Source organism: Desmodus rotundus, chromosome 7 (genome assembly GCF_022682495.2).
Source record: "Desmodus rotundus isolate HL8 chromosome 7, HLdesRot8A.1, whole genome shotgun sequence".
Classification (NCBI taxonomy): Eukaryota; Metazoa; Chordata; class Mammalia; order Chiroptera; family Phyllostomidae; genus Desmodus; species Desmodus rotundus.
In genome coordinates, this window is record NC_071393.1 from 131,580,063 (window position 1) to 131,601,197 (window position 21,135).

General features: G+C 41.2%; 1 protein-coding gene across 2 annotated transcripts in view; it reads left to right on the plus strand.

Moving 5' to 3' along the window:
• Positions 1-3,222: 3,222 nt before the first annotated feature.
• Positions 3,223-21,135, plus strand: part of PAPOLA (poly(A) polymerase alpha) — a 60,932-nt gene continuing 43,019 nt past the window's right edge. For both annotated transcript variants that reach the window (XM_024568106.4, XM_024568107.4), the window contains exons 1-3: positions 3,223-3,446; positions 18,078-18,251; positions 18,890-18,956. In XM_024568106.4, coding sequence (XP_024423874.1) covers positions 3,439-3,446; positions 18,078-18,251; positions 18,890-18,956 — 249 coding nt within the window. In that variant the 5' untranslated portion in view covers positions 3,223-3,438. The remainder of the gene's footprint in view (positions 3,447-18,077; positions 18,252-18,889; positions 18,957-21,135) is intronic.

Genomic DNA, 21,135 nt, shown 5'->3' on the forward strand with positions numbered 1-21,135 from the left:
AGCGACACTGAAACACAGTCCGGGTAGTTCCCACAATGGGAAGAAGTTTTGCTCTCAAACACACGTGTGCTTTTTTTTTTGATTCGAGTGCACTGTGGACCTAAGAGAACCAGCTTCAGAATTCTTCCCACTGTGTGTGACGTTGTTGTGTGGACCACGCAATCTGAAGGCTACTTAACACCAGCTGAAAGCATCTTCCCATTCTGAGCGGCTGGCAGAAACGGCTGGGGCAGGGCAAGGGCGGGCTGCAGGGCAGTCAGTAGCGTTGGAGACAGGCAGCAGCCGCAGGGAGTGGGCAGGGGCTCCGAGGACCAGCAAGGCGGGGCTCATGATACAGATACTGTCTTAATCAATACACTGGGAATTGGCTTTAGCTCAGGCTCCGCTTTCCGTGGCTCCACTTTCACCCTTAATTGGGTCCAAAGTGTTGGGGGTGCGCCAACACCTCGCTTATTACTCACGTGGGAAATTTTCCTTGGGTAAGACTGGGTGTATGTAAGTCCCTCCCAGAACTTGGTTCCATTAACAGGATTCTTGCTTGCAGAGGTTATGACCTCTGATCTCCAGCTCCTGAAGCTTGTTTTGCAGACACTTCTGGTCTCACAGGTGCTGCAAAATCCACCCATATCAAGCTCACCTGGTTATCTTCCTCTTACTTCAGTCACTGGGAGCTCCATTCATTCTGCCACCCTCCCAAAAACCTTCGTAATCATTTTTACCCTGTACTCCCATCACTGCTCACAATCAGGATTTACTACATTGCAATATCTCTCTCAATTCATTCCCTTCTTTACTTTATTTCTTCCTTATTTCGAGCTTCATCATCTATTACCTCACCTATCCTCCCACTCTAAAGTCTCTCCCAGTGCAAATTCATCCCTTGCCCTTTGAGTGATCTTTCAAAAAATATCTCATTCCGTTTCAAAACCTTCAATGGCTCCCCCATCTACAAAAAGGTAAAATCCAAAGCTCAGAACCGCCTCAGCTCAAAGGCCAGCACCTCAGAGAGGGCTCGTGTCCGACCACGCTGTCTAAAGCTGACTCCCGGGATTCTCACACTGATTTCTTTCATTCGTGGTTCTTACTCACACCCTGGAGTTCCCACCTCTGGTTATGCGTTTATCATGTGCCCCCAGCCCCCTGGGACTTAAGGTCGAAGTGCGTCGAGTTCTCCACTGTATCTTCCGTAGTGGAGAGGGACCCCAGCCTGGCACCTTTCACTCTGCGTTTTTGCTTGTTAATTCTTCCCTCCACCTGACATCCTCATCAAACCGGAAGTTTTCTCATCAGGACCTCTTTCCCCTCCTCCGCCCCGTCCTTCTCTCTTCTTCTTCTTTAAAGTTGTTCCCGGTTGCCAATATGCTCTTCTCCCGACCACGTCCTAAACCTTAATTTTTCTAGCGGGACATTTATGAAGTCACCTCCTGTGTGAAATCTACCTTGACTCCTTCTGCAAATCTAGTTCCTTTCAACCGTCTTCGGCAAGCAACGTGGCACCTAGCAGGTTCCGGGCACTGGGTAAACGTTAGCTGTGGAAAGCTGAATCAGAACCGCTGCGGAGCTACTGCAGACCCGCGTCCACCTCTTCTCTAGGCTGAGATGTCAGGGAGCGGACGGCCGTGAGCTCGAGGAGGTCCCATTCTTTGTGAAGCACATCCTCAGTGTCTGTCTGTATGAGCAAGTTTCAAGAGCGCAGACTTAATCTTTTATTATTTTCTCTGGATCTCAGATTTTCTATCTTTTGAGGACAGGTCCACTCCTGGGGTCCTTAACCAAAGCCACCCCCAGAACAGAAGGGTGAGCAGTAAGAAGAAGAACTGAGAATCAAGTGCACATCTGTCTCCAGGTAGCGCCGTTGCATGGGAAGGACGGTCACATAGACAATTTAACATTTTCTAGGAGCCACACTTAACCATGTGAAAAGAAGCAGGTGAAAGTAGTTTTCGTAATGTTCCCTTTAATGCTACATATCCGAACGACATGGCATGTCATCAGCGAGGTAGCTCACACTAAGATCTGTGAAATCCGCGTGCATTTTGCGGTGACAGCGCTTCTCACCCAGACTAGCCTCGCGGAGGGCCGCCCGCAGGGCCCCGCCGGTTTAGACCCTGCGTCTCCCCCACCGAGCCTAGTCCCCGAACGCGAGTCCCACCGGATGTTCTGGGGGGAAAGGCGGAAGCCCTTTGTCAAATTTCCGCAGTATATTTAAAGACTTTAGAACGTCACCGGATGTATTCGATCCCTTCCCGCCCCTGCCTTCCACGAGCGTGTGTGACGCTGTGCGACGCGTTCTAATTCGAAGACCGGAGCTTCGGCGTCGAGTCCGGCTCCGCACGGCGTCTCCGCCTTCCGCTGGGGGCGTGGGAGAAGGCACCCGCGCCCCACCCCGGGGAGAGATTGGGGCCGGGAAACACCGCCTCGGGAAACTACGGCCGCCAAGGGGCCTGCCTAAGTTCCCAACGGCTCCCGCCGCCCAAGTGTCCGTAATTTGTTCAAGTGTGAATGAACTCATGGTCCAGCACTGGCTGGCTGTCACTGTCCTACCCTGAGAAGTTACTTATTTAACAAATACTTCTCGAGCTCCTGAGCACGGGCAACAGAGGAGCCAACAGCCGGACGGCGCCGTCTCGGGGGAGGCGCGTCTCGGTAACTCCTCTGCGCCCTCCGCTCCAGCTCTGCTAGGCACCCCTCTGGCACGCTCACGTCCACCGGGAATGGGGTTTCCTCTCACTTTGCAGAGCAGTATGAAGCGGCTGGGCAACCTGTTACAGCCCCTCGTGGGCCCCGACCCACGGGGCCGCGTTCTGAGTCCCGCTTTCGGGTGGCACTCCGGGCACGCGTGGTTGCCTCGGTCCCCTCCGCAGGCGCCATTCGAGGGGAGGCGCAGCCGCCGCGACCTCAGGCGACACGAACTGCGGGACCTCACAATGCGCCGGAAGCCGCTCCTCGCGGTCCCAGGGTCTCTCTGGGTCCTTCCTCGCGCGGTCTGGGCCGCGTCGCCCCCGTCTCGGACGGGAGCGGCTCCTCCCGACCGACGACCCGCCACGGGCGCTACCCGCACCATTGCCCGGTGACTCACGGTACCTCTAGCAAAAACGCAACGGGATTGGAGCGGAAATTGCTCGACCGCCGGCCACCGCACGAACTACCTTTCCCGTGAGGCTTCGCGGCGCCGGGCGGCCTGTGCGCAGGCGCGCGCACGGCGTGCGTGGAGGCGTCAGCAGTTCTAGAACGTTGCTGTGGTAGCGCTCGGGCGCCATGTTAGGACGAAGGGGAAGGAGGAGAAGCGCTTAAAGCGGCGGGAGCGGGTGCGGGAGTGGGGTTGGACCCAGGGCTGCGGCAGGCCCCCCTCCCTCCCGCCTCAGTGGATCATGCCCAGGGCGGCAGCGGCGGCGGTTGCGGGGGGGAAGTGACTGGGCGGTGCCGGCGCAGGAAACGATGCCGTTGTAAGTAATTTGTATTCTGTTTTCTCCCGCACGCCGGCGGGGCCTTGGGGGCGTCGGGGGAGAAGGCGGGGGGTGGTGCACGAGCGGGGCCCTCGCCCCATGGGGGCGGCCGGCGGGACTGGGGCTCTTCCTGTTTCCTCATCCACTCGCTGCCGCACTTCCCCTTGTGCTCGGTTCCCACTTCCCCCACCTCTTCCTGGCTTCTGCAGCCGTCGGTCCGGGGGCCTTTCCCTTCCGGAAGAGCCAGAGGAATCTCATCCCCATCACTGCCCCTTCTCCGCTCCGGCCGAAAACCCCAAACTGCGTCCGGCGGCGGTGGGGAAGGGAGGCCTTGCTGCTCGCAGGGTCTGCACGTGGGGTGCGGGCTCGCCCGCCGCGCCTCCCGGGCGCATTTCGCGGCTCCAGTTCCTAGTCTTCCTGCGCTGCGTTTCTGTCTTCCCGTTTCCGAGAAGCTCAAATCGTGCGCCAGTGCTAACCCGCGTCCACGTTAGGTGGCCTGAGCACTAGTTAAACACCGTTTTGGGCGTTGAGCCTGGCCATTTGAACCCTTCCTCCACCCAGTCTTTCCACCACCGGGAAAGGGGCACTTGCCAGGGGGCCTCCGAAACGCGCCAGGTTGTGGCTTGCTCGCCGTGTTTTGTTTTGATGGAGCGGGATTGCAACCAGCTTCCTTCTCCCTCCACCTCTTAGCGATACTCTGTGTTTTTCTGATTGTAGACCTAAAGCCAGTCCGTCGTGCATTCTAATCTCACTAGGCCTACACTTTGTGCCCCCACCCCCTTATAGAGAGTTTCCAATGAAAGTTTTACCTGTGTCATTGCAAGAATTAGATGTAATTTTAGAAATCGTTATTGGGATATAAAGATTACCGCTTATGTTCTGCGTTTACACAGCAGCGTTGAGGCCTAAATAGTGAGACTGCATTTCTTTCATTTTTGACGATTTCAGAGTAAGAGTACTCTTTTGAGACAAGGGACCGAGTTTTCTTTGTAGCCCCAAAGCGAAGCATGTAATTAACATTCGAAGTTTTACTTCAATGCAAAGTAAAGGTTTTATGATTTCTAGACACCTATTGTAGCACAGCAGTTTTGGTTTTTTTTTTTTTAAGGAAAGACAATTTCTTTTTTGCACCTATTACCGATTATAGCTTTCTGATTTTCTTTATACAAGATGGGCAAAAGTAGGTTTACAGTTGTGAGTACGCAAAACAGTTTATTCTTGAATTACTTGTTACTTACTGCATTTTCCATATGAGCAACTGTAAATCAGCTTTTGCCCCACCCTGTGTATGAGTGTCCATGTGTGTATATGTGTGTGTCTGTCTTTACAGGTGAGGCTCTAACTTTGACACAGGCTCTAAGGACATCTATTGCATTTTACACGATATTTTAAAAAGGAATTTCATACTCCTCATACAGTCCTGTCATTTTAAGAGGCTTATCAACATATGTCCGTAATGAGAATATTTATTAGTTTTAATTAAATATACAGACCTAAGATCTTAGAATCTGCAAGATCCCTGTTGTTTCAACCTTTCATGGAAATTAAAAGGAGGCACCGGGAGAACCGAGTCTAAGCAAGATTTTTGTGGCCTTTTTCAGTTCAGCAGCAATTAAAACAAACCTAAATGTTTGCAGTGATGCCATGTGACTTCTTTGTGTTAGCTGACATTTTATTGCTGCTTTTGAAAAGGGAACTTCTCTTTCTGATCATGTCGGTATTAAAAGTTGATCTTGATAGAAATGTATCCCTTACAAGGCTTTAATGAGGAAATAACTCAAGTAATAATCTGTCTTAATTTTTGGGAATTGAAATTCCTTTTATACCTACTTTTTCCAAGTTTTCTTTGAGAGGGGAGGTATATATTTCCTTTGAAAACGTAGGAGTTTCAGATTCCTCTACAGTGTTTTCAAGGTATAAGATGGAAACAGAGTCAGGATAGCAAATTTACACGTGGATATGGCCTTTCCAGTGTGTTTCTGAAACGTGGACCGTGTGGCCAGTTTTTCATTAGCTCTCCCTCTCACTTTTAGCCCTACGTGTGCAGCAGAGAGACCAAAGCCTGCCTGGTGTAATAGACCTTTTCCCTCATCAGTTTGCTTTGTTTTACATGTTCTGGTGTCACACTGACATTAACTTTGTTTCTTTGATGTTTTGAATTGTGACTTCCGGGTTTATATTTGACTTTGCTTTCATTTTTGGTGTGCCAGTCCTGTCAAATTTGGGCAGGTGGGTAGGGTTGAAACACAGGCCATAGGTGAGTTGTTAGAATGGACCGAATGGACCAAATAAAAATAGGTTATTGAAGTTGAGGTCACTATGAAACATGGTGAACAGGTGTCCATATTTGCCTAAAAGTCATGTAATTGCATATATAATTTTGAAAGACTCGTATGGTTTAAGAGCCATGGTGATGAAAGCTTCCAACAATTTTGACAGTGGTGAGGTTCATTAATAGAGTTTCTCACATGATATGATTGATATTTTGGGCTGTATAATTACTTTCATGGGGTTGGCCTGTGTATTGTAGGATGTTTAACAGCACCCTGACCTCTGGTAGATTTCCGAAGCCCCACCCTCCCCACTCCCCTAGTAGTGATGACCAGAAAAGATACTGCAGAGTGTGCTCTGGGGACAAAACATTTGTATGGAGACCCACTGCATCAACACCAAGCATAGTGCCCTATGGAAACCATACTCAGATTGCAGCCCTACTCTGTGCGGGTCAGGTGATTACTTGTGTCGGCTTAGTTTTGGCTGTCACACTTGATACGACTTTAAGGCGAGTAACGAGCTTCAGGGACCTAGCATTCATGTCACATTCCTAGACTGTTGTGGAAGTTATTGGAAGAGATATTTAGCAAGACTGGGGGGAGACAAGAGCTTTTCTCCCAAGTACTTGTGGGCTGTCGGAAAATGAAGAGGAATCGAAGTAGTTTCATGTGGTCGTCCCAGGTACGTTTGGGACCGTGGGTGGATAATAAATACTGTGTGGAGCAGTGGCCCACAGAGGTCCTCTGTGGGCGCCTGAGGGGCCGGATCCCTGAGGTCCTTTCAGGGAGTACCTGAACCCAGACTGTTCTCTAACAATGCTGAGATGACGGGCCTTTTGCTCTGCTGACACTGGCACTGGCGGGGCAGTGCCCACGGCTGAGAGAATCAAGGCAGAGGCATCACGTTGTCCTAGTAGTGATATTTCTTCACTGCACACACAGCTAAGAAAAAGTGCTTGTGAAGCGGTCATGCTAATTTTATTAAATCTTAGCCCGAGTTTGTCTTTTAAGTATGCTATGATGAAATGGGAAGTAAGCATAAAGCTGTATACCGAAATGTAGAATGGTTGTTTTGAGAACACATGTATGATTGATTTGTGAGCTAAACTAGTGCTTTTCTCATGGAGTTCTGTTTTTACTTGAAAGAACAAGTGGTGAACTATGCGTATTCATACTTGATTATTTAGCATTTACCTGGAATAAAGTGAGCCTGTATCTTTAAGGAAAATAACACAGTATTTGGGGCTAATGATAAAATTTGAGCTTTCAAGCAAAAATTAGGACTTTGGAAAGCTCATTTCTACCTTTGTGAGCTTGACAGCATCCCAGCAATGTAAAATGTTTCTACTTAGATTGGTGGTGATATTAATGAATATAGTTTTTATTTTAATATAGTTTTTTTGATAGTGTATAATAGCATGTCAACATTTGGAAGACAGGTATAATTCAGTGACCCCACATCGTCCCAGTCACCAATCATGATTTAATAAAATTAGACATGGGTGAAAGGTACATTAAATGTGCAGGATAGACCAGTGGATTTTATTTTTTATTTTCAGACATTTTACTGACTTTTTTTTTAACATTTCTTTTTTTCAAGATTTTATTTACTTATTTTTAGAGAAAGGGAAAGGGAGGGAGAAAGAGAGGGAGAGAAACATCAATGTGTGGTTGCCTCTCACACACCCCCAACTGGAGAATCTGACCTGCAACTCAGGCATGTGCTGTGCCTGGGAATCAAACTGGTGACCTGGTTCGGTGGACAGGGTGGTGCACAGGCCAGTGCTCAGTCCACTGAGACCAATGGATTTTAATGCAACAGAGTACAAAGGGTTTATTGATCTGGTTTCAGCTTTCATACTATAACTAATCTTACTGAAATTGCCACTTGTGGAGTTTTGATGTAGTACCAAAGAAGAATATCCACAATTACTTGAAAAGGTTATTAAAATATTCTCTCCCTTCTACAAAGGTATGATGCTAAGTTTTCTTCATATGTGCCTGCAAAAACAGCTTATTCAAAAGGATTGAATGCAGAAGCAATTATGGGAGTTTAGCTGTCTTTGATTAACCAGAATTAAAGAAGTTTGCAAAGTGTAAAACAGTGCCATGCCATGTTTCTTACTATATTTTTGTTCTGGAAAACATTGCTTTAAAAGATGTAATTTTTGCTAACATGTAATGGATTTCTTGTTACTTAAGTGAGTAAACATTAAAGACATTTTCTAGTTATAACTTCCAATGCAGTAAATACTGGTGGACATAATCCATATAGCAGAAGCTCTTTCGGGTCCTCAACAAATTTTAAGTTATAAAAGGGTCCAAACTGTGGCTGCATAGAAACAGCTAGCAACTGCCCCAAGCTGCTGTCTCCAGCGGTAGTGTCAGCGCAGCATCTTGGGTGGTTTTGAAACATGGTGTGGAGGCAAGGACACGCGATTTAATGACATTTTTTGTTGTCAGTGAAAAACAGTGCATTAGATAATTGCTAGGGAAGATGACGTCTGAGAGATTTGAGAGATTTCCTTAGATTTTAGGATTTAGATATTTTGTAATGAATTGTTTGCTGTGTAAGGAATATTGGTTATGGTTTTGAAATGTGGTATTTTACCTTATGCGTGCTCTCAGTTCACTCTTTCTCATGGAGAAGTTGGGAAGGAAGGTATTGGAGTTGAGTAAATTTATGGGCCTGTTCAGTTCTTTTCACCATAAAAGGCTTGATAACATACAACTTTTAAACACATTTGGTTTGAGCCCTGACTGGGATGACTCAGTGAGTGTATTGAGCACCAGCCTGCCAACTGAAAGGTCGCCAGTTCGATTCCCTGTCAGGGCACATGCCTGGGTTGGGGGCAAGGTTCCTGGTTGGGGGTGTCCTCTCCCTCTCTTTCTCCCTCCCTTCCTGTCTCTCTAAAAATAAATAAACAAAATCTTAAAAAATATATTTCATTAGAACATTCCAGTCCTTGGTAACAAAGCCACCTTTAAGTTAAGACTCAAATTAAATTTCACCTTCAGTTGCATCTAGGCAAGTTTGTAAAAGCTACTTGCAGACAAATTGAGGCCATTTGGAATCTTAGCTATTTTTCATTTTTTGGTGGGGTGGGAGGCATGTCTTTTATTCTGTATGTTCGATGTTTTAAATATTCAGCATCTTTTAAGTAATTGCACAGAATCAGTTTAAAATACTCAGAACAACAGCATTGGAGGTGGCATTAGTTCTCCTTAAAGATGGTTAAATTGAGGCTCCAAGTAGTCACTTGTCCAAGGAATTAAGGATGCTGAGTGGTAGACTGGGCCTTAACTCACAGGGTCCCATGCTCCACTCATTCAGGGACTGAGCCAGCCCCGTGAGCCTCGTTGGGGCCATTTGACCAGTTCAGTAGGAGTCTTTACATGGCTTAAGTAGAATGAATTTTCAACGTAATGTTTTTTTTGTGTGTGTGTAGAACATAGGAATCTTAATTTTTTTTTATTGGTAACACTATATATTTACAGTATACATAAAGTATATTATACTATACAACATAAGATCTTAGTATGTATTTTTAGTGACTGTTTTGTTTATTTAAAGCCATGTACAGATTTACCAGTTACAAACTTCATTTTGTGACCACTGCCTTCTATGGGAAAGGCATTTGTTATTTCTTTTTAAAGATTTTATTTATTTTTAGAGAGAGGGGGAGGGAGGAAGAAAGAGAGGGAGAGAAACATCTGTGTGCGAGGGATACATTGGTTAGTTGCTCCCCAACCCCCCAAACAGGGACCTGGCCTGCATCCCAGGCACATGCCCTCACTAGGAATCGAACCAGCGACCCTCTGGATCACAGGCCGGCACTCAATCCGCCAAGCCACTCCGGTGCCAGCACCAGAATTGTCTGTAAAATTTGTCTCTGAAGTATGTTCCCTCTATACTTTGTCCAAAAACCAGCCTCTTGGGGTTTGTGGTAGTGTTTGTAGTTTGGGGTTAAGAATAGAGTTTCTGTCATTTTGATCATCAGAAACATCTAAATTGCATTTCCTGGAGTTAATGTGTATAATAGTATGTTTTAATATATTGACTATTCTTTTTTGATATATTCTTGCACTTCTGCAGATTCTCGATTTGCTTTCCTTCATTTTCAAGTGTTCTTGGCAAGTTGATGCAGGAGTGCTGTGGTTTGTCTGGTTTTGTTCTACTGCTGGCCCCTCTGGAGAGAGAGCAGAGGGGCAGTTGGAAATGCCCGAAGGAAAAATAATCTGGCTATTGTTATAATTGAATAACAAGTACCCTTTTCCTGCAAATTGACCTTGAATTTCCAGAGTGTGGCCTTGGGATTTGTCCTAACGTATTCCCCTTCAGTGTAAACTATTAGTTCATCTGTGTCTGAACCTCTGCTGCTGCTTTCTAAATACTTGGCATACATATTTTAAGAATATAATTAGGTTCTAAATGTATTTAGTACCATTTACACAGATCATGTGGCAGGAGAGTTAGCCATCCTTAGAGTAGTTTCTTAGCAAATAAATGCATTGTCTGAGCTGTATGACTGACTCTAAACTACTAGTGAAATTAAAACATGTTAAACTTACTGTGAAATAGATTTGTACTATTTCTGCTAAGAATTAATATTTAATAATGCACTCACATAGCTGAGAGAGATCCCTTATTCCTTTTCTATCCAGTGTCCTTTTTTTCTGCTTAATCTGAATGGGCATATTACATTCAAGTTGAGGGCCTTTAAACAGCAAATTATACTGTGGTGAATTGTTACATTAAATAAGTTGTGATTTATCTGATTGCTTCCAAGAAGAATAGCAGGCTTTCAATTTTAACCCGACTGACTAAAACTATAAAAAAAATGATAAAGTGTTTTCTGCTGGGCAGAGCTACGTATTTTGAGGCAGTTGGTCCTATTAATACCATGGGCCACAACATAGACCAGATGCCCAATATGAAGAGGCGGGGATTTATCAGTAGTAGGAGCTTTGTTTGAATTAGGACGAAAGGGCATTAAACGTTTACTATTTGGAGAGCACCATGGGTGATTTGTTGTCCTTTTCCTTTTGTATTAATCTGTCTGGACTGTGCTTTCCCTTTCTCCCCTCCAGTCATGTAGAGTACACACCTCCGTTCCCTTCTTCCTTTTGAAGAACATTGACTTTTTCTTGTCTGCAGTATTTATTTTAAGCCTTTACTTTGCATTTATCTGCTGTTTAAGTATGTGAATCCCAGGCCAGATCTGACACTGTCACTGGGAACAGAGGCTATCTTTGTATTCCAGATGTTAGCATTGTCTTTAGTTCGAATTTACAAGTTGAGTAAATTTCATCCTAACTATTCATTATACCATACTTTTTTGGCAAAAAAATAAGTTAAATGAGAAAAAGGTGCTTTTATTTAGGAGAATTGGAGTCATGAAGCTTGATCACCTTGGATGCCTTAGCAGTTTCCTGGAACAATAAATAAAGCATGGTGTGCTTTGCATTGCTGTTTGTAATACACTGTTTGGGTATTGCACTGGAAAATTCATTTTTAAAGTCTTGTTTTATTAAACTTCCTTAATGTGTTTTGATTAGCATAAACTGGGTTTTTAGCTCGTAATCAAAAAACTACTTGTTTTAAATTGAGCCTCTGGTGTCCCTTTCTGCCAGGGGATAATTTGAGCCTCCTTATTTTCACTACCTTAATTTAGTGGTTAATAGTAGAATTAGATTTTCAGCTTTTGTATGACATCATTATATTTGTTTTTAAGAGTAATTTAACAAATTAAAGCAAAAAAATTATAAAGTAGACAGTGAAAATTTCCCATCTTATTTCTGCTTGGTGTGTTTCCGGGCACACACAGACAGTTTTTAATGATACAACTCTGTGTTGTGAGAGATACATAGCGGCACTTTAGCTTCTCCACGGTAGAGGTTATGATTGTAGCAGATGCCAGGGTCCGTGTCCCAGTCCAGTGCATTTAGGTAAGCCTTTCCTTCTCTCTCTAGTTTTCTCCATCCGTAAAATGCAGAGAGTTAATGGAGTTGTTTGGAACAGTTGGGAGTAGTATAAAGTGCTTTACATGCTACCTGGAGTATGTGTCAGTAAATACTAGCTATTACCATAATTATATTCTACAGCTTTTTACCTGACATTGTGGGTATCTGTCTGCACAACTTACTGTAGTAACTGCCTCATCTTTTTATATCATATAATATTACACTGTAAGAATACTCTGTAATCAACCAGTTCCATATTAATGGGTATTATGATGGTTTCCAGTTTGTTAGTGCATTGTGTATAGTGCTCCAGTGTAACCTGGGATATATTTTTTGTATGATTCTTACGAAAAGTGTCAAATTCCAGAACCTTTGAGGTCAAGAGAGGTGTTCATTGGCCAATATCAGGTGTGCCCCCTCTGTAGGAAGTAACCCTGGACTGGCACTACTCATTTTAAGCTTATTGTTGCTGTACAGGTGCTGGGGGCCATATCCATATTTGGCCTGTTATCTAATCCATTGTACATCTATCCCAGACGTTGCCAGAAATTAGGATTTTTGTGATTAGGATTTTATATATTACAATATGGTTAAAATAGGATATGTCTTCCTACTTCTAGGCCTTCAGTTTGAGTTCTGTGTCCTAGGATTTCTCTATGATAGATTGCTAGAAGCAAATTTGGTAGACATAAACTTTAAAAATTGATAATGGCCCTGCATGGTGTGGCTTAGTGGATTCAGTACCAGCCTGGAAACCGAGAGGTCACCAGTTCGATTCCCAGTCGGGACACATGCCTGGGTTGTGGGCCAGATCCCCCGTTGGGGGCTTGCAAGAGGCGACTGATGGATGTATCGGTCGTACATCATTGTTTCCCTCTTTTTCTCCCTTCATTCCCTTCTCTCTACAAATAAATAAATAAAAGAGCTAAAAAATTGATATATACATTTTTAATTTTGATGAATATTGCCAAATTGCTTTTTAAAATGATGCACCAAGTTCACTTTCATTGTGATGGATCAGCGTGCTCATTTTCTTGCACTATTGCCAACATTAGAGGTTTATAATAAGTTTTTAATTTTTATCAGCTATCCATCAACTTTGTTTTTCTCCAGTCTTGGCAGAAAATCGTTGTCCTAATTTGCTTCCCTGATTTCCAGTGAAAGTGTGTGTGTGTGAGAGAGAGAGAGAGAGAGAGAGAGAGAGAGAGAGAGAGGGAGGGATTGATTTAAGAACTTGATGTATTTAGAATAGAATGCTGCTGTTTTGGCAGAGGTTGCATGTATTTCCCTCACTTACTGTTTGCTTTACCTTTGTCCATGATGTATTTTTGCCGTATAAAAGTTGGAGTATTTTTATAAAGACAAATCTGTTTTGTGTATGGCTTTTGGGATTTGTCTCGTTTAAATGTGGTTCTGAAAATAGTGTTCATTTCCTTTAACATTTTGAAATGTCTGTAATTTTTAAATGTTTCGAAATGTATCATGGCATCTGTAATTTAGATTTTACTGTATACAACCAAAGCCATTTAAGTATTTCATACTTTCTTCACTGACTTGGAATAGTTACTAGTAATACATCCAAAGATTGATCATACTTTTTTTGATGTATGGCCACTAAACTACAGGTCAGAAATCATAGGAACCTGTACTATTTAAGTTAGCTTTATAATTGCTGTACCAAAAGGTTCTTGATACTTCAGAGTGTACATACTGGTTAAGTTGGACACCTAAACTTTTGAATCAAATACATAGCTATCTGTAATAAGGAGCCTGTTGTGCTAATTTTACAAAAATGTTGCTACTCTTCTTTGTAAGTACCCAGATATCCTAATTAGAGTCAGGTCTTAGACAGCCTGTCATTGGGAAAGGACAGAGCTCTCTTTGAGTATTAGTTTAAAAACTTGCTATGTTTGGAAAACTCCTTATGTCACAAATGTGTCATAGTTTTTAAATTCCTAGTTTACCATCCAGCTTAGAGAACTATTAGAGATGTAATAAAGTCGCCACTAAATCCATAGATACAACTTACCGAGAATAATTTTCACTAGTGGCAGAAGTGAAACCAGAGTAGAAGAGAAAACAGGCCTCTCTACTTTATCACATTGCTGCAAAATTGAGAGTGGGAGTTTTGAATGCCATTACCAAAAGCTGTGGAGGGTTTTAAGGACACTGTTTTAGGACGATATGCTTGGTAGCAGCATGGATGGTGGGCTGGGATAGCAAAGGAGTAGAAGGACGAAGTGGGACCAAAATGCCAAGTGTCACAGCTGGAGTAGTTGGAATAGAATTGTTACATAGAATGTTGTTAAAAATAAAAAGAAAAGAAAATGGGCATGTGTCCTTTTTGAACTTTGTGAACTTTGCCCTAATGACAGTAGTTTAAATGTAGTCAAGAAAATGCCCCAGGTTCTAAGGGAGAGAAGGATTCTGAAAATACGGGGTCCGACAGAAGTAATGCTTGCTTGAGTGTGGTTGGTAGGGTAATAATATGGGTGTAATAAGTTACAGTTTGTTTGTTTGTTTCTTCTATCTATCTATCATTTATTTTAAAGACTGTATTAATCTTTAGAGGAAGGGGAAGGGAGGGAGAGAGAGGGAGAGAAACATCACTCGCTTGCCTCTCGTGTGCCCCCAGCTAACAACCTGGCCCTGCAACCCAGGCACTTGCCCTGACTGGGAATCAAACCAGCAGCCTTTGGGTTCACAGGCCAGCATTCAGTCCACTGAGCCATACCAGCCAGGGCTAATTTATAGTTTTAATTTGAACATTTCACCTAAAATGTCACATGGTATGCTTGAGTGTGATAGTTATGTTACAGAATTACACACTTAGGATTTTGTAATAAAATATTTTGTAATAAAAAAGGAGTGTTATTTGTGCTGGACCCTGTATTTAACACTGCCCTCTTACCATTCCCTGTGCACCCGCCCTCACCCCCGCAAATGGGAGTCTTTGGTAATCACTTGTGATTTTGAGAGGGAGCAAAATTTTATGTACTCTGTGTGTGGATATTATATATCCTACTCTGATCCAGAAAGTAAGACTTGCAAACAAGAATGCTTTAGTTACATGTTAAAAACTAGCAAGATGTTTGCATTAGAGGTGGGTGGAAAGGAAAAATAAGGATAGACATATAAAGCAAAACAGGAAATTAGAGTACTAAAATAGTTCTAACAGAAATACAGTGATATTTGGATTTTTGTGGAGTAGAGAACTTGCTAGATTCATACCAGTTTTGCTCTAAGAATTTGGGCAGTATCCTAAAGGTAAGTGCAAATCATGTTTATGAGATGCAAATAAATGAGTTGCTTAAAAGAACAAGTGTTCTTTTTTTTTTTTTTTTTTTTAACGATTTTATTTATTTATTTTTAGAGAGAGGAGAAGGGAAGGAGAGAAACTTCAATGGGTGGTTGCCTTTCACTCAACCCGGACTGGGGACCTGGCCTGAAACCCAGTCGTGTGCCCTGACCGGGGATTGAACCAGCGACATTTGTTTTGCAGGCCAGCACTCAGTCCACTGAGCCACACCAGCCAGGACAAGAACAAGTGTTCTTGATATTGAAAACCAGAAAGTTTGAGTCACACATACTTGGAGATCTACACCGTTTGTTTGTTTTTTTTTTCACATTGTTTCACATAATTGTAGTATTTTTAAAATAGGATAATGTCTGAAGAAAACTAAATACTGGTAAAAATGTCTCTAGAAAGTGATAGACATGAGCAGGTGTCTCATGTGTTCAAGAATGGGATGAAGAGTTTTGCATTCTTGGGATTGATAGCTATCTGGTGTATGGTTCCAGAGGAGAGTCTGTAAAGGGGAATCTTTGAAATTACCCAGTATTGGAGTGTGTGTGTTTGTTTCATTAGCAGCTGATTTATTTTCATCTCATGGCTAATGTTTCTTCTTGGGACATTGTAGAAATTCAGAGCATCTGGCCTCCTGGAATTTTGTGCTGTGCCACTTTTTATTAAGTCATTTATGTTGGAGGCACAGGTATCTTGTGTTTCTTTCCTTTTGGTTGTGATTTATGTGTTCTTTAATTAATGTATGTTCTGTATGTGTACTTCAATTAGATATATGTTCTATATGCACGCATAAATAAATACATGCTGTATATGTCCTTTCTTGAATTAAATGGGACAAATAAATGTGTTTTTATCCTGGATGATGTGACTACATTTTGAAAAAAGTAAATAAAAATGTACAGTTTACATGTGATTTGCTTCCCCATCAAAGTGTTAATGTAGAAACTAATGCAGACATCAACATTTGTGTTTCAAGTTAGAGTGAACAAACTTGGTGTGAATTTAGAAATCTGAGTCTGGACCCTAATATTTTGGTAATGTAGTTTAAGTAGACAGGCTTTCCAATCACTGTTTTTTGTATCACTGAAAAGCCAGAGTATTTGAGAAAGAAAAAAATTGGAAATTGTAAGTGAAGAATCTTAACCCCACAGAGATCTAACTCAACTGGTAATGAATTTAACCCCTTCAGAAAGGAAAAGCATACAGAGAAACATATTACTTGCTCAAAACAACAACAAAAAAGCAAAGCTATAGTGTAGAGATTTATTATTTGAAGTTTAGAAAATGTGAATTAAATTTACACTTGCCTTGAAAGCTCCCTTTGCTTGTACCAATTCTGTCTAGAATGAACTTTTACCCTTGTTTTCATTTCTGGCTCCACTCAAGTTAGAATTATTTATAAAAGTATTCATAATTCTGGGGTAGTAACAAAGGGTTATAGCTTACTTGAAGAAACTTATGAAGCAGTGAACAATTCCAAAGAATTGAATTACTCTAGGCTACATGGTAAGGGTACTTTTTTACATTTAATACCTAATTTATCTGAAATCTTTTTAAGAATATCGAGTGAAGGAGGATTATGAAATGACTAGTTTTGAGGTCTACCTTTTTGATGTCATTTTTAAGGAATCTGATAATTGTTGATTGATGAAAATACGTATTAACCAAGACATTGTGAATGCACTTACACTTAAGTTAACATATTTTAAGCGTAGGAGATGCTACATAGCTTTTAGAAGTAGAGCATCAATGTAAGATATTTAGTCTTCAGGTAGTGCTTAGTGTTCATGTGGATTCCCAGCTCTGAATTAACATAGCCTTGTGTAGCTGTGCAATTTAGATTGAAGGAGTAGGAGGAAGTGCTCTGACATGAATTAATTGCTACAAAAGGCAATCTGATATTTACTTAGTTAGTAAATGTTACTGTAAAATCTCTTAAAATTGAGACAATTTTTAACTGGGCAACATTGATTAGATGGTAGGCAGCCCACTGGCTAATTAGTAACGAGCAGTATGGCCTCCTGGCATTCTTAGGTCTGTATTGATTATCAGAAGACAAAATATAAAACACAGCCCCATGGTCACAGTACAAACTAGAACCCAGCGGGTAGGTAATAAATGCGTGATGGGACTTACCTGCCTATAATCTTGGATTTGGCATGTTAATTGCTCAAGTAAATGGATTATTGCACTTTATTTTAAAAAGAAAAATGTATTTAGAACTTAAAATAAAAATAGAGGGTGTGTGTAAATTAGGGGTGTGTGTGTGTATGTGTGTAAAATAAGTATTTGTTAAGGAACAGAATTTGGGAGGAAAAACTGATCCAGGTATTAGGTACTTCCCTTAGCCCCTGCCTGGAGCCCCTACCTGGGTTTGTATGTTACTTAGTAGTTTTTAAATAATAGTTATGCTACTAATCTTTAAGAGTCCTTGTCCATTGAATTATAAATTATTTCAACAGGGTGGATTAAAACATTTCAAGCTATGTTAAAATCCTATTAGTTATAAAAAATCTTAATTTCTTTTAAAATGGAAAAACTTTTAGACTGGCATCATTGTTTCAGTGTAAATCCACTAAAAATCTGTAACAAGCTTAGTGTGAGTACAGTCCCCTCCACACTGGTTATGCTTATGTCATATGCCCTGTTCATCTGTGAGTTTCATTCATTGTGAGTCAGATGTTAAGTTCCCTTTGGGGACTTTCTTTTACTAGTGAAAGAGTGTTTTTGCAGTATGTTTGTCATTACTTTAGAAATAACAGTGTAACAGATTTTGGCTCCTTTTTAACAAGTAAAACTTCTCAGTTTACTTCTGTTCTAGGTTGCATTTTTCCCCAGCAGTATATTTGATCCGGATTTTTACTTACAGTTTTAGATACTTAGGGAGTGACAAAGTTAAACTCTTCGGAGTGGAAGGAGAAATGTTTTCATTCAGTCACTTGCTTTTGGTTGCTTTTATTGTAAGACAGAATGTCCACCAACTATGTTTAGAAATGCATTTTACTAAAGCAGCTTTTCTAGCCTTGCTGATTTGTTTCAGAATTGCAGGCATTTTTTGGCAGTAATTTTATCCACTTTCATTTCTAGTCCAGTTACAACGCAGGGATCACAGCAAACACAGCCGCCACAGAAGCACTATGGCATTACCTCCCCTATCAGCTTAGCAGCCCCCAAGGAGACTGACTGCCTGCTTACACAGAGACTAATTGAGACTCTGAAGCCCTTTGGGGTTTTTGAAGAGGAAGAGGAACTGCAGCGCAGGTAAATACATAAAAATTTATAATTTCTTAGTAACACAACAAACTAATTTTATGGCATTCTTGACTCAGAAAGTCAGGATTATTCTCCCAAATATGTCTGTTTCAGACAAGAGTGATATTTAGAAAAGACTTGTTCTACCTAGAGTTTCATTCCTTTAATTTTGATTTTTGATGCTTTTGGTTATTTATACTACAGAATTGTCAGGAGAAAGGGGACTGCCTCACCCAGTGTAACGGTGCCTACATGTAGCTTACTGCTGCGTACTTTCATTCTGATACCTTACAAACTGGTTAAAGTTTAGCAAGCCACCTATGGAAAACTTACGCTATTTGTTTATGTATTTGTTTATGTATTTGTTTATTTATTTTATTTTTGGAAAGAGGGGAAGGGAGGGAGAAAGAGAGGCAAACATCAATGTGTGGTTGCCTCTCGTGCCCCCCCCCCCCCCCCCCCCATACTGGGGACTTGGCTCACAACCCAGGCTTGTGCCCTGATTGGGAATTGAACTGGTGACCCTTTGGTTGGCAGGCTGGTGCTCGATGCACCGAGCCACACCAGCCAGGGCAACTTATGCATTTTAATAAGTAATGATTTGGAATTACAAACAACTTGATGATTGATATTTCCTCTATCAACAGGATTTTAATTTTGGGAAAATTAAATAACCTGGTAAAAGAGTGGATACGAGAAATCAGTGAAAGCAAGGTAAGGTGACTTATTTGTATATAAAATAATTTGCCAACCGAATATAGCAATTGTCTTATGTAACCTGCTCTTGTTTGAGTGGATTTAAAGTCTTAATAACAATTTACAGGGTGGGGCAAAAAGTTTTATAGTTCATAAGGAAAATAGAATAATTAAATAAATAATACAAGAATAAACAGTGTTTCCTGTACTCACAAGTACGTGAAACAGTTTATTTATTCTTGTATTATTATTTATTAATTTTTGTAATTTCCATACGAACAACTGTAAACTACTTTTGCCCTCACCCTGTATATTTTGTTTCTAGTTATTTTGAAAACAGGACAATCTGAACTGAACTCAGTGATTTTTTGTTTTTAGTGTAAGTACTTTTGGTTGCAGCATTTCAAAGCTGAAACCCAGTAATTATTTATGCATTTTACTGAAATAGTAGATATTCTTCAGGAAAGGTGCTTTTAAAATGTATATTAAATATTTGTAAACCTGGTTACCTTTTAAGGAATCCTGCAACAATGAGCGTTTTTTAGGTTTTCAGGTATTAGACTGCAGCTGTGAATATTTAGTTTTTTATAACAACATTTTTGAGTTTCTAATACTTAATTAAGAAAAATCATACACACAACTGGTGAATCCATGACTAGGTTTCTGGTAAAGAAATGTATTCTTAGAATCATAAAAAATAAATCCCTAAATAGTGATAGTTTCCACTACCACTTTTCCAGAGTAATACCAAATGCATATTTACTGTATAATACAGATGAAAAATTGATGGAAAGAACCAAGGTAGAAGAAAACCTGAGAGAGGATATCAGCGTAGAAGAAAAAAAGTTAGTCTTTGGTTTTAGTCACCTTTATAATTTTTTTTTCCCCTTAAAAAAGTGTGCTTGTATTTCAAGTAGCTGATTAAAACTTTAGCAGTGGAATATTCTAAATCGGGGTTCCCTAAATTACCTATTCCTCATTAATGGAGTTTGGTGTAAAAATGAGATTTTGTAAAGGAAGTTCTTTTGAGCTGAGCTAAAGATGGCCAAGTTTAAGTATATTTTTACTCACTTATTGAGCTTAGTGTTTCCGTAACCTTGTGTAGAAAACTTCGCTCTGTTTTAATGGCTTTTTCTCAGACGTTTAGATTAAGTTTAAACTGTAGTCAACTGGACAAGGTTAGAACTTAAATTCATTTCATGTGAAACAAGAGTATTGTCTCATTGATAGTTTTGTTTTAGGTACTTGAGTGCCTAGTAAGTTTCCTTACCCCGTAATTCATTTAATTTTTTTATTTAAATTTTTTGTGTTTCAGTTATTTTTTATCTTACAGTTGACACTCGATATTATATTAGTTTCAGGTGTACAGCATAGTAGTTAGTTAGACGTTTATTCAAGTTATGAAGTGATTCCCCCTGAAAAGTCCAGTAACGCCTGGCACCGTACATAGTTAGCACAATACCATTGCCTGTATTCCCTGTGCTGCACTTTAAATCCCCGTAACTACTTTTATAACTGGCAGTTTGTACTTCGCAATCCCTTTCACCATTTCACACTCCCCCCACACCCATCCCATCTGGCGACCATCGGTATGTTCTCTGTATTTATGAGTTTGTTTCTGTTTGTTTGTTTGTTTGATTTCACTTAGCATAATATCCTCTGGGTCCATCCATGTTGTTGCAGATAACAAGAGGTTTTTTTTTTTTAAACGGCTAAGTAATATTCTGTTGTATGTATTACCACATCTTTATCCATTTGTGTATTAGTGGACTCTTGTTGCTTCCACATCTTGGCTGTTGTAAATAATGCTGCAATGAACATAGGGGTGCATATATATCTTCCAATTAGTGTTTGGATTTCTTTGGTTCAATACTCAGAAGTAGGGTTGCTGGGTCATGTGGTAGTTCTGTTTTAATTTTTTGAGGAACCTCCATACTGTTTTCTGTATTGGCTACAGCAATTTGCATTCCCACCCACGGTGCGGGAGGGCTCCCTTTTCTCCACATCCTCACCAACACTTGCTTATTGATTTATTTGATGACGGGTGTGAGGTGATACCTCAGTGTGGTTTTAATTTGCATTTCCCTGATGATTAGTGATGTCGAGCATCTTTTCTTGTATCTATTGGCCTTTTGTATGTCCTTTATGGAGAAGTATCTATTCAGGTCACATGTCCATTTTTAAATCAGATTGTTTG